Source organism: Rhinolophus hipposideros, assembly GCF_964194185.1.
Source record: "Rhinolophus hipposideros genome assembly, chromosome: 7".
NCBI lineage: Eukaryota > Metazoa > Chordata > Mammalia > Chiroptera > Rhinolophidae > Rhinolophus > Rhinolophus hipposideros.
In genome coordinates, this window is record NC_138053.1 from 55,982,419 (window position 1) to 55,998,540 (window position 16,122).

The 16,122-nt window shown below is 36.5% G+C and overlaps 1 protein-coding gene across 2 annotated transcripts in view; it reads right to left on the reverse strand.

Moving 5' to 3' along the window:
- The window catches only part of SLC30A5 (solute carrier family 30 member 5), a 30,816-nt gene extending 16,637 nt beyond the window's left edge, over positions 1-14,179 (reverse strand). Inside the window, exons 1-6 of one of the 2 annotated variants that reach the window (XM_081054293.1) lie at positions 13,783-14,179; positions 8,803-8,925; positions 7,546-7,612; positions 6,263-6,348; positions 2,543-2,630; positions 328-415 (exon numbers count right to left, since the gene is read on the reverse strand). In XM_081054293.1, the coding sequence (XP_080910419.1) occupies positions 328-415; positions 2,543-2,630; positions 6,263-6,348; positions 7,546-7,612; positions 8,803-8,925; positions 13,783-13,868 (538 nt within the window). In that variant the 5' untranslated portion in view covers positions 13,869-14,179. The remainder of the gene's footprint in view (positions 1-327; positions 416-2,542; positions 2,631-6,262; positions 6,349-7,545; positions 7,613-8,802; positions 8,926-13,782) is intronic. The other variant, XM_081054294.1, reaches the window with a different exon arrangement.
- Between the last annotated feature and the right edge of the window lie 1,943 nt (positions 14,180-16,122).

A 16,122-nucleotide genomic window follows, 5' to 3' on the forward strand; every position in this document is an offset into this window, starting at 1 on the left:
AAGTTTATATTTAATAATTGCCATTGACAAAAAACAAATGTTTTTCATTTGATCTCACAAAAGTTTATATTTAATAATTGCCATTGACAAAAAAATGAACATTTAAACTGGTGTACAAAAAAATGAACATTTAAAGGGAGCCAACTGATTCTGTTGAGTGGCAAATAATTTTTTTTTTTTTTTTTTTGGAATGAGGACAATCTAAAATACTTTCCCTGTCCCTAAATTTCTGATAGTTTAATTCAGTCACTTAATTTCCCAAACTGCCAGTCTTCTATTTTTCTATAATACAAGACTAAACAACTCTGATCTATTGCAAAAGGATACGGTGTTCAGCCATTTTAGCCATGAGATCATCATTGTCGAAAAGCAGTAAGCAGATCACAGCAATAATGAAAAAAGCAGCCCCCCTTGTCTGAAAATGAAGAGAAACACCTAAGGATGGATTTTCAAGAGTTGATTTTTAAGATTATGACTACAAATGCTACAGAAAAACTTTTTTTCAAATAAATATTTCAAGTAAAATAACATCTGACATTAGAGCTCTTATACTAGACAATATACAGTATTAACAGTAAGATAAAAGTAAAGAGCTCCAACAAATTCTGCAGGATATTTTAAGGGCATTTAAGACACATAATAATGACAACTTCAACTGTCTACTTGCTAATATGGCTACTAGCTATGTTACCATGCACAAACTGCTAATGTTTACAGAACTAATCTTTTAAAATATTACTTTGCTTTTGGTTGAAAAGCCCAAGTAGTTAAAGAATAATTAGTAAGGACTTATTTTATTTTACAACATATAGGTGATAGACAGTTAATTTACAATTATATCAATATCCTAGTTACTAGGGAAAAAGAACCAAAAAGGCACATTAGGAGAATTAGCAAAGTCATTTTTATATCTAGCAAAAGTGTAAGGCAATTAAAAACCGATAAACTTTTTATGTTCTCATTCTAGAGGAAGGATTCTGACAAAAGAAAATTATAGAAAGGACATCCTAGCCTATTTTATGCTAATATTTCAGAATTTGGGGTATAGAAGCAATCTAAATAGCATTATTATAGTCGTATATTCTATATTTACAAATTTACAGGTATAATACCAGATACTTCCATTAAATAAAAATTTAAAATGAAAAGTGAGGATCCTATTCTATTTATTACGTGATCACCACTACACTTGATAAATGAGTATGGTAGATCGTTTGGTAAAAGTCAGTATACATAAACCACATAATTTAAAATTTCATAATTTTCATTGAATCAGCAACATCAACAACACTCATACATGAAGAATGAATCTAATCTTTTGTTAACAAAGAGAACAACTGAGAATTTTGTAGTGCTTCAGTCATTAACTACGAAAAAAATCACTGAGTCCTGGACAGACGCCGAGATTCATTATAGACACTAATGAGAGGCTATGCAAAATCTATACTCTCATTTCTGATTATTGGTGTAGCAAAATTTATTTTTTTAAAGTTTTAAAGTCATTTATATTTCTTTTGTGACTTGTCTTGCCATGTCCTTTGCTCATTTCTGTTGAAGTTTTTAAGCATTTTTCTTAACTGAGTTATATTTTAAAGAAATGTAAAGCTTTTATGTGTGGCAATTTGTTGTTGTTAATTTGTTGTTTGAACAGTGATTTCTGTTAGCAGATTTATGAAGTCAAATGTACTGAATTTTCCCTTGGTGATTGTTTTGTTTATTATTTATTTTTTACATTTATTTTTTAATTACAGTTGATATAATTCATCGGCCTTCATTACTTAGCCTGAAAGTGCCTTTTAGAGCAGGGACTATTATACTTTGTCTTTATTTTTCCTTTCCCCTATAATTAGAACAACGTACCATGCAAAGGAAACATTTAATTTGGTAAATAAAAATATTGGAGTTGTAAGAATTTGGAATTACAGATTGATGACTCATTTACCAATAAGGGATAATACTTAAATTACTTAAGATGAATATGGTTGCCTAGTTGGCAAAATGTTACATAAGTGTTCATTAAAAATGTTCATCAGACTTTAAATATAACAAATTCTTAGGTACTCTAAAAAAATAATTGATAGGGATTAAAAATTTGCCGGGGAAGGGTTCGAGTACAGTATGGAGATGTTCGTGGTGATCATTCAGTTCTGTTTCTTGATTTGTGGTGGTGGTTACACGAATCTGCACACGTATAAATACACATACACACACATAAGTGTATTTAAAATTGGTGAAATCTGGTCTATGGATTATACCAATGTCAATTTCCTGGTTTTGACAGTATAATTGAGTTAAGTAAGAAGCTACTACTGAAACTGAGTGAAAAGCACAAGGACCTCTCTACTGTTTTTGCAATTTCCTAGGAATATGTCATGATGTCAAAATAAAAAGTAAAGTCCAAAAAGTTTGTAAGCGAAATTTAAAATTAGTAGAAAAAGCCTGTGCATTCTTTCGAATGGTAGAAGATACTATTTTATTGTTTTGGAGAACATTTCACATGTATACTTTCAATTTTCAAGTAGCTAATAATGGAAAATTCTACCTTTGCTGGTCCTCCTCCGGAACTAGTGAACAAAACACTGAGTAGTGAGATGACAACAATATCACTGTGTTCAAATAGGAGCAAAGTCCTACAAAAATAAAACATAATTCATAAAATGTACGTGATCTTTATCAAAAAGCATAAATTCAACCAGAGTAAAAGACAATAAATATTTCCTAGATTTCATAAAACATTAAGAAAAGTAAATAGAGGCCGGCCGGTGGCTCAGGCAGTTAGAGCTCCATGCTCCTAACACCGAAGGCTGCCGGTTCGATTCTCACATAGGCCAGTGGGCTCTCAACCACAAGGTTGCCAGTTCAACTCCTGCAAGGGATGGTGGGCAGCGCCCCCTGCAACTAAAATTGAACAGGGCACCTTGAGCTGAGCTGCCGCTGAGCTCCCGGATGGCTCAGTTGGTTGGAGCGCATCCTCTCAACCACAGGGCTGCCGGTTTGACTCCCGCAGGGGATGGTGGGCTGTGCCCCCTGCAACTAGCAACAGCAACTGGACCTGGAGCTGAGCTGCGCCCTCCACAGCTAAGACTGAAAGGACAACTTGAAGCTGAACGGCACCCTCCACAACTAAGATTGAAAGGACAACACCTGACTTGGAAAAAAGGCCTGGAAGTACACACTGTTCCCCAATAAAGTCCTGTTCCCCTTTCCCAATAAAATCTTAAAAAAAAAAAGATACAACTGCTCTGGAAAATATTTTGGCATTATATACCTTAGAAAGGTTGAAGCTACAAATACCCAACAATACTACTTGGAGAATTATACCATACAGATTTCTTGTATCTGTGTACCAGAAAACATAAGATATCAGCATTGTTTGCAGTAGCCCAAAACTAGAAAAAGCCTAAATGCCCACTGATAAGATAATGGATAACATAAAGTACAGATATTCATTCAGTGGGCTATTAAACAGCAGTAAAAAAATGAATGGAATTCCATGAATATCCTAAGAAATACAGAATTGTACGCTTTACAAGTGCAATATACTGAATGTGTAGGTGACTGCCCCTCTGCCCCTCTCCCACCATCAATTCATACGTTGAACCCAATCCCCAATGTGATGGTATCTGGAGGTGGGGCCTTTGGGAGATGCTTAGGTCACAAGGTCAGTGCCCTCATGAATGGGATCAGTACCCTTATAAAAGAGACCAGAGCGCTCCCTTGCCCCTTCTGCTATGTGAGGTTACAGCAAAAAGACAGCGATCTATGAACCAGGAAGCAGTCCTGCACCGGACACTGAATCTACCTCATCTGGATCTTGAACTGCTCAGCCTCCAGAACTGTGAGAAATAAACTTGTGTTGCTTATAGGACACTCAATCTATGGTATTTTGTTATAACAGCCCAAATGGACTGACAAAAAGGGTGAATTTTATAGTATGTGAATTACATTTCAAAAAAACTGCCATAAAAATGAACTATATATATCTATATCTATCTATCTATATCTATCTATATATATAGATCTATATATATGTATATATATATAGATCTATATATGTATAACATGCATTAAAATGAGCAAATCTCAAGCATAATATTGAATGGAGGCTGGCCTGGTGGCTCAGGAGATTAGAGCTCCATGCTCCTAACTCTGAAGGCTGCCGGTTCGATTCACTCGATGGGCCAGTCGCTCTCAACCACAAGGTTGCTGGTTGGACTCTGGCAAGGGGTGGTGGGCTGCGCCCCCTGCAACTAGCAACGGCAACTGGACCTGGAGCTGGGCTGCGCCCTCCACAACTAAGACTGAAAGGACAACAACTTGATTTGGAAAACAGTCCTGGAAGTACACACTGTTCTCCAATAAAATCCTGTTCCCTTCCCCAATAAAATCTTTACAAAAAAAATATTGAATGGAAAAAAGTATGCTGTAGAAAATTATGCAATGAAATTCTATTTATAGAAAGCAAAAAATTTGCAAAGTTAAACATTAAAGAAATATGTACATATGTGGTAAAACTATAAAGCAAACTAAGAGAATAAAAAACTTAAGATGCTGGTTATAATCAGTGATAGGGGGCGGAGGGATATCATCAGGAGGGCTTCAAAGGTACTTACTGGTAAGGCTTTATTTTGCGGGCTGGGTATTGTATACATGAATGTTCATTTTATTACTTAAACATATTTATTTATATTTACTCTTTTATATGTATGAAATATTAAAAAAATAAAAACATTATCACCAGCCAAAAGGAGCTTTTAGGATCTAAATAGTAACAGGTTTTCAGCTACTCATTAAAATTTTTTCATTTTTCCTCTTTACCCAAAAATCTGTAATGAGAACACAGCAGTGATAACTTTAGTCCTATTAATATTTGGGAGATTACAGTTTAAGAAAATAAGTATATCAGAATAATACTAACCTAAAATAAGACAAGCCATGAAACACTAAAGGAGTCTTTCTAATCAAGAAAAAGAATGTGAGGGGCAAAGAATGTGTGTTAGTAAAAGAATGTGAGGGGCAGTGTGTTGGTAGAGGAGTTAGTGGTATCAGCGGTTTTAAGGGCAGAAAATAGATGATTAAATAAGGAGTCAAGTAAAAATTTAAGAAATTTCCCCCTTCCTTCCTTATCCTAACACACAGGGACAGTGATTTAGTAATATATGGACCAAAACATAATGTCATTTGAGTAAGAAATTTAAAATATTTGAAGGCAAGCAATACCACCAATCAGCTTTAAGCATAACTGGAAAAGCTCTCCCCATGCTGAGAAATTCCAGCCAGCTTTCCCTCCACTCCAGGAGGCTGCTGCTGTCGTGGACAGGGATATGCCATTTGGGATTGTGCATACTCTGTATCTGACAAGGAACAGGGTAAACAAGCCAAAAGGGACCCAAACCCAGAAGCTGTCCTATTGGCTGGGTGAGGGGAAAGGACTTGACACAAAGCATTTCCCACCTATCACTTTCTACTTTGTCCATGCCACTGTTCTGAGTGAGATTCTTTAGAACATCCTTCACCTTAACCCTTACCTCTCGTCCTCATATTCCCCTCTCATCAATGGCAAGGTACTTTTTCTTATACATTTACTCAATCAGGAAAACCCTTTAAAGATGGAGACATTAAAAGAATGCTTATGCAGTTGCACCTGTTACAATTCCTATTAAATTAAGTGGCCCATAACCATTTCTCCCCCTGAACTGGTCCATTTACATAAAAAGATTATATAGATCTAGGGAATATAAAATGAGTTAATTAATCTTTAATCTGATATCAGATTGACACACTATTCCCAAGACATCTGTTTATAACCATATCTTTCAAGAATTTTCTGTGGGTACTACAGTACTTTCAGGGTTGTGTTAATAAAAAGTGTTTTTAAAGATTTTCCTCTCTTCCGTATTAGTTGATTTTATCACTTCAGACTTAAGTTTCTAAAATCAGCTGCTAAAAGGGATCACCAATGAATGATTAAAAAAAGCCATTTATGCTAAAAATTTTTTGAAACTGTTTGGACTCTAATAAAATATCTTTGACAGATCATGAATAATATGTTAATGGTATTCACCAAATAACAAGTCCACAAACTAACCAGGTATTCAACATATTTGTATATATTTGTTGAGTTGTACCCAATGCTACAGAAATCATAGAAGCATTTGTATATAACTCGACACCAGTATCTGACATAAAATATAATGGAACAATACTAATAATCAAAATGAAGAAATATAAACAAACATTCAAAATATGCATTTTTATTTACCTTAGTGGTCCACAAAGAGTAAGGCCAAAAAACCACAAGAGTGAAATGATACACCCAGCAACTGCATGTTTAAATATTTTGATCCACTATAAATGGAAACGAAATATTAAAAGTTTCAGTCATACACATTTTGCTAAATATTTGAAAATCTTAAATAATATACATAGGAAGAAATAATAATGGTAACACAAATATTTTAAAGGCTTAGTAATTACATATTTTGAAATAAATAGAAAATGTTAAGACCCCTGACTAAATTTGAATTTGCAAGACTATTGTTTTCCACATTCTATATTCTTGTCTGTTAGATCTCAAAATCTTTTTCTATAAAGTACAATTTTCTGTTTCTTTTTAATTAGTTTCTCATGAGTTTGCTAGAATACTTAATATTTTAGTCTTTACACTCTTTTCCATGGAATATTCAGTGCTTCAATTATTTGAAAAGAGAGAAAAAAGATGCAGTTTAAAATATTAATCACATTTTAAAATAATGTTCTTGGTCTCTAAAACAGAGGCACTTAAATTTATTATCCTAATAAAAAATCATGGCACAGGTTTCCGAGTTGTGGCATAAAGCAACCATATAGTAGGGTATGACTACTGTCCCAAACAGGTGATAATGTGAGATGATTATGTAGAATGCAGGACGTTTCTGGTATGCATCTTGAACCTCAGATGCCTAAAGGTAATACTGATAATGATGGTGAGGACGACAGCTATTATGTATTGCATACTCACTATATGCCAGGCACTATTTTAAGAACTTTACATGTATTGATTCATTTATTCCTCACAGCTTTCTTAGGAAGGTATTTTTAGCTCCATTTCACAGGTGCGAAAACTAAGGTAGAGAAATTAAGTAACTTGCTCAAAGTAAGATTCAGTAAGTAGGACAGACAGAACATGAATTGTCTGACTCCAAAGGCCTCATTCTTAATCTTTATGCTTTATCTGCCTCCCAATGACATTTCTACGAGGCGCTTGGGCATGTCTCCATGTCTGATTTGTAAATCTTTCAGAATAAGAATCCTGTATTGGAGAAAATAATCACATGCATGTTTTAAAAATTTTCTACCCTCTTCTGCATTTTTAAACATTCTATTATCTTAGCACTTTATAGTTCACTCTTGAAGCCCCAATTCTGAATAGACAGGCTAACTCTGGAAATGTTCTGCTTTGCATGTAAATCATTCATTAAGTAACCCCGATCAAGGAAATAGTATTGTCTCCTGGCATACTAAATGGGAAGCTGCTAGGAAAAAAGGATTGTGCAAAAAACTCACCTGGTGTTTGGTAATACTTTTTCCAGAAGAAAATGGCTTTTGAAACAAAACCATAAAAAATGCAGCCCTGTGAATATTGAAACATTAATATATTAATCAATCATATATACAATATACAAGGTGTGGCTTTAAGCAAAGACACTTACTTTAAACAATCATACTAGAACTTGAAAGGTATGTTAACCACTGAAGAAATCAGACAGGAGAACAATACTTATTTTAATAAGGCTCCCATAACAACACTTTGGGAATTCTTCTTTTGTAATTTTCTGGCTTCTGAACTAGTTCACAAGCCAGAAAAGAAGTCTCAATATATTTTCACACTTTGAAATACCAAAGAAAATAATTCTAATCTCAAAATTTAGTAATAACAAATCTTGAAATAGTATAAAAGAAATGAAGAAAGTACTAATTATTTCCCTACCTTTCACATTTCCAAAAGTTATATAAAAATGCACACAGATGATGCTTAAAATTTCCTAGTCAAGAATCACTTTCCATAATTACTAAAAGTATACTCCCAGGAGTCTTTAACAGATTTTAATTAACAGAGAAGGTGGTCACTATTAATCTCAAGAGATTTAGAGAGAATTTCTTATTATATGCAGAATAATGTAAAATTTATACTATATAAGGACCCTGTAGTATAAAGAGACCATGTAGTCAATGCAGCCCAGCATGGTTTAACTTAGAAAATAAGGGACATTTGTGCTAGGACAGGTCTCAGGTGACATTCTATGCATGCTGGAAGGTTGGACTACATCAGGGGTATGGTCTGGAATCCCTAGGGCCCTGAGACCCTTTTAGGGAGTCTGTGAGGTCAAAGCTATTTTTATAAAAATTACTAAGACATTATGTGCCCTTTTCACTCTTATTCTCTCAGAAGTGTACAGTGGAGCTTTTCAGAGGTTAGCTGATGTGAGATACTGCAACAGATTGAATGCTAAAGCAGACATGAAAATCCAGCTGTCTTCTATTAAATTAGAAATGTGCAAAAGCCTCATTAACACAAACTAAGGTAAAAGTCTATGCTTTGGCAAGCTATTAGAGTAAAACAACCCCTTTTTTTTTAAACCAATCTCTCTGTATAGCTAACCTTAGGTATTCTATTTTTTTTTTTTTAATTTACCAAATACTCGTCAGGAAGAATAAATTACACACAATATTCTATGTAAAATTTCCTAAAGATACTCAGTTAAAACAGGATTTTCCAAAAAATAAGAAATATTAGGGAAAAAAGGAACCATACACACTCACCCAAGTTTTAATATAAAAATGAATTGAACAATGTGAACTACTTTTAGGAGATCATATGATTCAAAAAGTCCCACAGCCTTCAAAAATTTAGTGAAACACAGTAACACAATATATTTCGTGAATCTGAAAAATAAGAGCAGAAACAAGTTTCAGTATCATTGAAATCATAAGGAACTCTTTAATCTGTTTTTTCTTATTATACAAGTAATAGGGTTTATTACATAAACAATAAATATACATAAAAAATGAAACAAAAACCCAAACAAGGGAAGTTGAAGCCCACAGAGTTAGTTAGTGTCAAGCCCATGCCTCTTAAGGATGCTCTGTTTAATATGTCACAGAGAAAATCAAAGTTCATCCAAAAGGCTTTGAAGGTTCCCATCTTCTAAACTGTTTCCAATTATACATTCACACTGGCCCACATGAACAGTAAAATCATCTTTAAATGTGAAAGACAAAATGCACATTAAAATCTAAGATTAATTTATACTTTGGCCTATCTGAGCTAGAGAAAAGAGTTATATAGATGTAAGTAAATTAACTATATAAATGCCAATTAAATACTCTAGTCATGGTAGCAATTCCTAAGTAGCCAATAAAAATAATAGTTGAGCTAGAAATCCTTTGTTTATTCAGCTCCTAATAGGGACTTGCATAATATGTGTTTGGCAAATGCTTACCAAATGAAAGAATGCTAACTCTACAATTATACTTGTGTGATACAGCAATATCTAATACAGTAATATATATGGTGCAGCAGTGTAGTATATAAGTATATAGTATATAAGAGGCAGTCAAGCTTCTGGCAATTGAAACTCTGCCATGAATGCAAATGGAAGAATGAAATCAAGTAAAGCTCAAAACCTCCTTAAGCTCTTAACTAGGTGTAAAAATATCAGGCAAAGGATAGATACAAGGACACAAAGAACAACACTGTCAAAAAGATAGGGAGGGAAAAAAACAGACCACGAAAAATAGACAGAGGTACATTAAAAATCACAGCAATCTTGGAATTCTTGATGTTAGCAAAGAGCTTGTACATCCCTCATGAGGCTATTTAGCCATTCTTCAAATGTTTCTTGCAAACCTTCTATATGCTATATGCCATTTGTGGCCAATGAGACCTAAGGGAAGTCTGACAGTGGATTCAGGTACTGCCTTCCTTCTTCCTGATAAAAGGGCAAGATGCAGCTAGAACTATTTCTCTCATGTTTTCTGCCTTCAAAGGAGGACTTTATAACAAACTTGAATATGAAAGCCACAAGTAGGATAGCAAAGAGCAAAGACGAAGAATCTGGTCCCAGATGGTATCACTGAGGGGCTGAACAAATACCAGCAAACTGGTTTCTCTGACGTAAGAATATATCCCTACTTTAAAGCTTTCTTAGTTTGGTTACTTACAACTAAACACATTTCCAGGTGCTGTCTAAGACACTAAATGCATAATAGAGACATTGCCCCAAGGAGTTGAGGTCTAAGAAAGACAGGCAAGAAAACAAGTATTTATAGGATCCAGGTAAGTAATAGAGGTCTAACGGGTGGAAACAACTATGTAACTGTTAACTAAGGAAGCAAAGGTCGTCTTCAGAGTTTGAGGTGTGTTAAGTGTGTATAGTAAGGATGTAAGTAGGAATTATCAAGCAAGGAAAAGGAAAGGGTATTTCAAAGTACAGAGAGCAGCATATGCAAAACATTAGCACTAGGAAGGAGCTGTTGAAGAAATTACTGTATTTAAGTTCAGTGCATCAGATTATGCTCAAAATGACCAAGTCAGCAAAAGTCAGCAAATAAAAGGTAAATTATATTGAATATAATTGTTTTAAGAAGATAGGGGCAATATAAAATTATTTCTAAATTTTTGTTTAAAGTATTAACAAAACTAAAAATTTGGCACTTTCATGGCAAGATTTAGTCATATAGAACATTAAGTAAAATACTTCTTGATAATGTTACTATTATGATCCTTCTGACACTAATTTTCTTTATTCCCTTTTTAATTAAAAAGAAAACAGAGGTTACAAAAGTAATTCTTGAGTAGCTGGTTGTGATAAAAGTTTTAAATAAAATAATTCCCAATTTCCTTCTCATAGGTGACCAACTGGGTACATACACCCTTCTAAACCTTTTTCTTTGCATTTCCACGTATGGACACACATATATTTTAGAAACATTCACATAGTCACAACTATACATTTTGATATTGCTATGTGACTTTTAACATAATATATACTGAAGATCTTTTGTTAGCATATTAAATTAGAAAATTTATTGTCTAATTTCTAAAGTTAGATACTTTGATTTCTAAAATCTCCATTAATGAAGTCTTGCTGTTGGGCTAAAGATGACACACCATATTTAGTAACCATACAGGAGTAAGTAGACATTCCTAGTTCATGTTGCAGAGAGAAACAATGAACAGCTTCATTTACTAAAGGAAAAGAAAATGGGAGGCTCTTGAACAATAGGGCAGTGGCCCTTGAGCTACTCACTGACTCTCTGGGCAATTGAAAGGGAGCTGATCCATCTCCCCAACTTATAAATCATTGTTTGCCATTAACTAGTCTCATCAAAGATACCACTGGTCTTTTGTATGAAGGGTTAGAAAAATCTCTGGTTCTGGAAAGCTGGAATTACTGAAATTTGGGTTTGGGTTCAAACCTGCTTCTTGGGCTTTGCTCACTGCAGCAGCTCCCAGTTCTCCAGTTAAAAACAGCACAACAAAAATCAGTGTGTGTAATTCAATTATTATTCATTCAATAAATATTGAAGTGTCTACTATGTAGAAGGCACTATGCATCGGGTTTGGGATAACTGGCTCCCAGTTCAGTTATTAGTTGTGTGATCTTGGGAAAATTCTCCATCTCCGTTTCCTGATCTGTGAAACAAGGATACCACTACCTAGGCTGTAGTACTGTGCTGAGGGCTAAGGGAGAGGCTGTACTCAAAGCATGCGGAACATTGGAGGCGCTCAACAAATGTTGGCTGTCACCCTCTGCCCTTTTTTGCAGAGGACTTAAGGACGCCAAAAGAGAAACATTTAAAACAATTCACATTTGTGAATTCATGCACAAAAAATACATAATTAGAGGATTTGTCAATTAGTTTTTGCTGCCGATTATAACCAATATTTGATTTTCAGTCTTTATAAAGGAAAACTCTTGCAACCTGGAATCTATTCAAAAATTCATCTAGTCCTCAGTGGAATTTGATTCTGCAGTGAACTACAATAGAAGGGCACCTCTGCTAAGCAAATAAGATGGCAAAGGACTGTTTCCCACATCTACCTAAGACCCTAACCTCTAGAGTAAGTAACAATTTTAAACTGTTTATTTAAAAATAACTTTGTTTACAGAAAAGTTTAATAGTATACTCTTTATGTAGATTCCCTAATTATTAATGTATTGTCCCTTATTATCTCTCTATAAATACACATGGACTTTTTTTCTGAACTATTTATCTAATATACATCATGCTCTTTTACCCCTAATTTGTATTTCCTAAGAATATGGACATTCTCTTATAAATTCAGTAGAGTTACCAGCTTCAGGAAATCTAACATTTGATATGATACTTTTATCTAATCTATTGTCCATAGTCCAATTTTGTTAATTGACCTAGTACTGTCCTTTATAGCATTTTCCCCCCTCTAGTACCAAATCCAGAGCAGAATCGCCTATTGCATTTAGTTGTCATGTCACAGTAAGTATCTGACATGCTGTTATTTACAAAATGAGTTGCTCAAAATAGATTAGAAATTTAAACTTGTACTACAAAAATGCAGTTCTGTTCCAGCATTTTGTGTTCTTTCCTTTTCACAAAAAAGTTATTAGTAATGCAATTTCTACAATTTCAAAACATTTATGAAAACAATCTTTAAGTCTCCAAGAAGTATTCAAGTAGAAAACTTTAACCTCATTAAAAATGAAGGCAATGCAGAGGGTAAGGGGAGTGGGGGGTTTAAGATGCGGCTAAAGGAGATCAAATATATAGTGATGGAAGGAGAACTGATTCTGGGTGGTGAGCACACAATAGGATTTATAGATGATGTAATACAGAATTGTACACCTGAAATCTATGTAACTTTACTAACAAATGTCACCCCAATAAATTAAAAAGAAATGTTGAAAAAAAAATGAAGGCAATGAATACCAGTTCCAACCAACTTGCTGGGCCTTATATTATGCATGTTTGACACCACCTCAGAACTTAGGTCAAGAAGGACACACTTGAAAGTGGTCACTGTACTTAATCTCTTGGGGGTTAGTGGGAGCATCGGTGGGCAAGGTAAAGAGGAATTTTCGTTTTTTACTCTATGAATATCTGTACCGTTTGAATTTTCTGACAATAAGCACACACTGCTTATCTAATAATAAAATATACCAAGGAAGGTAAAAAAAAACTAGATGACGGGTTCGATTCCTGAAGTGTGGGATTCACATGAACATTGAAGTTCAACAGTTTGGACTCTTGCTTTCTTCGCCTGAAGAGATGGTGACACCTTCCCCTAACTTACGCAGGGAGGCGTCAGAAATCAAGCAGTCACCAAACCACTACTATTTTAGGGAGAAACAGCGCACAGAAGTGTTTCTCATCGATCAGAAAATCCTCGCACGTGACCTGGGTGCAGTTCTAACGCGAACGGTCTGCCCTGAAAACCACAGGCTCAAGCAGAACCTTCCAGGACCTTCGAGCACTCATTCTGGACGGGGAAGAGGAGCCGCCAGGAGCGAGCTGCAGCCGGGGGCGGAGGGAGAGAAGCGAGGGCTCTGGGGCGCGTGCAGAGCCGAGGGGGCGTTCCAGGCGGTCAGGGGTTGAGAGGGACGCAGGTCCCCGCGCGCACCCGGGCGGAGTCCAGGGCAGCGGCCAGGGAAGGCGTGTCCGGAGCGGCCAAGCTGCCTTCCAGGTCCGCGAGTGGGTGAGCGAGCCCGCGGACGCGGGAGAGAGCAGCTCCGGAGGCGGGAAGCCTGACCGATCCCTTACCGTGCGCTGGGCACGTCCACCGGTCCAAGGCCGCCGCCGCCGCCGCCGGGGCCGGCTAGCACGTCCCCACTGTATTTCTCCTCCATCCCGGGGCTCAGCAGACGCCGCCGCCGCTGCCCTTGCCGCGGGGTCTCCTCATGTCTCGCCGCTGCCGCGGAACAGCGGACGCAGGGACGTCACTCTCCCATGGCAGCGGCCTCGCTGGTTCCCCGCAAGCCAAGCCGCCGCTGCTGCTGTCCCCGCAACCTGCTCACAAGCACACGCACGCCAGGACTAGGCCGCGGGCAGTTCCGGCGGCGCCGGGTTCCCGGGAGTCGCACCGGAGCGGACGTTGCCAGGCCACGTCATCGGGTCCAGCAGCCCTCACTCCCGGGGGAGTGCCCAGCTCCGCGCCTGCGCACAGCAGAACTCCGGCTTTCCCTGCCCTGCCTGAGGCCCCGCCCACCGCGGGGTGAAAGATCCAATCCTCGCCCCCATCAGCTCCTCCTGTAGAAGCTCCCTGTGTGCTTACCTGTCCCTGTAGCGCCACCTGTAGAGGACCAGACCTTATTAGGGTTATTTTTCTGATGCTAAAAAGTTAGGAAAATTGTTTCCTGTGTGAGTCTTGATTTGAATCCCAACCCGACCACTTAATAATTGTGTAACTTGGATTTTCTGTACTTCAATTTTCTTATCTGTAAAATAGAAACAGTAATACCTATATCATAGATTTGTTGGGAGGATTATATATGTTAATATGTGAAAACTGTCTAGAACAGTGAATGATATATAGTAATCAATAAATGTTAACTATTATCAACACTCATAATGAAATTGGAGGACTGGGATTTGGAGATGAAAATGGAATTTGGGGCAATGTAAATTATGATTACTTTACAATACTTAATCTGACTATACGTAAAGAGCCTTAGTACCTTATAAAAGAATGAGGAATCAGTCAGCGTGCTGGGGCTTCATAATCTATTACAGTATAAAAAATACTTAGCAATTTGAGAGCAACACTTGGTTGGTGACGTTTCATATTAAAGGCACAAATGCAAAGGTTTCCCAAATAGGATGTGATATGGGTATAACCAGAAAAGACTCACGGAGTCTGATAAACAGAATCTGACCTGGAACTCTGATAAGATTTTGGATATGGGAGGAAGGCATTGTGGGAAGAACACTGAGGAAGGCATGACCTTTAAAAGCTAAAAACGCACATTTTCCTGTTTGAGACAAATAAAAGCAAATATACAATATTCTTTAAGTAGGGGTTTTAAATTCAGAATATTTCATAGTATTGTTTATTGAATTTGTACAAAAATGCCCATATTATTTGCTCGCATCAGCTGATACTCATTGGTCCAGAGTGGGGTAGATAAAAGCCCACTAAAGGGTGACATTCTTGCTTCACTTTCTTCAAGTGACTTTTTTTGTAGAAATTTTTTGGGTAGGAATTTCTTTGTAGAATTTTTATTTTCTAATTGGAATGGCAGTGGGAACAACTCTTGTGTTTTTCTAGAGCTAGTTTCATTCCTAGCTCTAGAGAGAACTAGGTAAAATGACATTTATAAATTGTATTAACTTTCATCTAAAGAGGAGCTTGAATTCATTTAATATTTCTAATTTGGTTAGAACTGTGACACTTTTCTTTAGGCCTGTAAGGCCGGTAAGTACATTTCCTGCAACAGTGGATTCTTTTTCTTTTTTTTCTTTTTTTTTGTGGTGGAAGGAAAAGTGTCTCTGTTTTCTTTCCTCCTACTCACTTATCAACCCATTCCAGCCTGGCTTCTGCATTCATCAGTCCTCTGAAGCAGCTCTCTCATGGAGAGTTTTCAGCAGTATATTAGCTACCTCACCTACCAATAGCTTTCAACACAGTTGATCTGGAGCATTCTTGAAGCATTTCTTGAAGCATTCTCTTTCCTTGGTTTACAGAACCCGATATTTGGTTGTCTCAAAGGAAGCTCAAGTTCTTTATGTCCAAAAGTACACACACAAGTTTTCCCCTAAACCCGATCCTCTTCTAACATTCTCTACCTCATTCATTGGCACCATTCTTTCAGTTTAGCAAACCAAAACCTTAGACGTCATCCTTAACACCTCTCTTTCCTTATGATATATATCCAGTTCATCATCAAATTGCATCAATTTTTTATCTTCTCACTATTTCTTGAATCAATCCAAAATTTTCCATCTCTATCACCACCATCAAGTCTAGACTACCATCACCTTTTGTTTAGACCACTACAGTAGCCTCTTTACTAGTCTTTCCAAGTTCACTTTCACTTTTTCATTCTGTTTTCCACATGTGCCACAGTAATAGGACTGTTTTCCAAATGCAAATCTTATAATGCA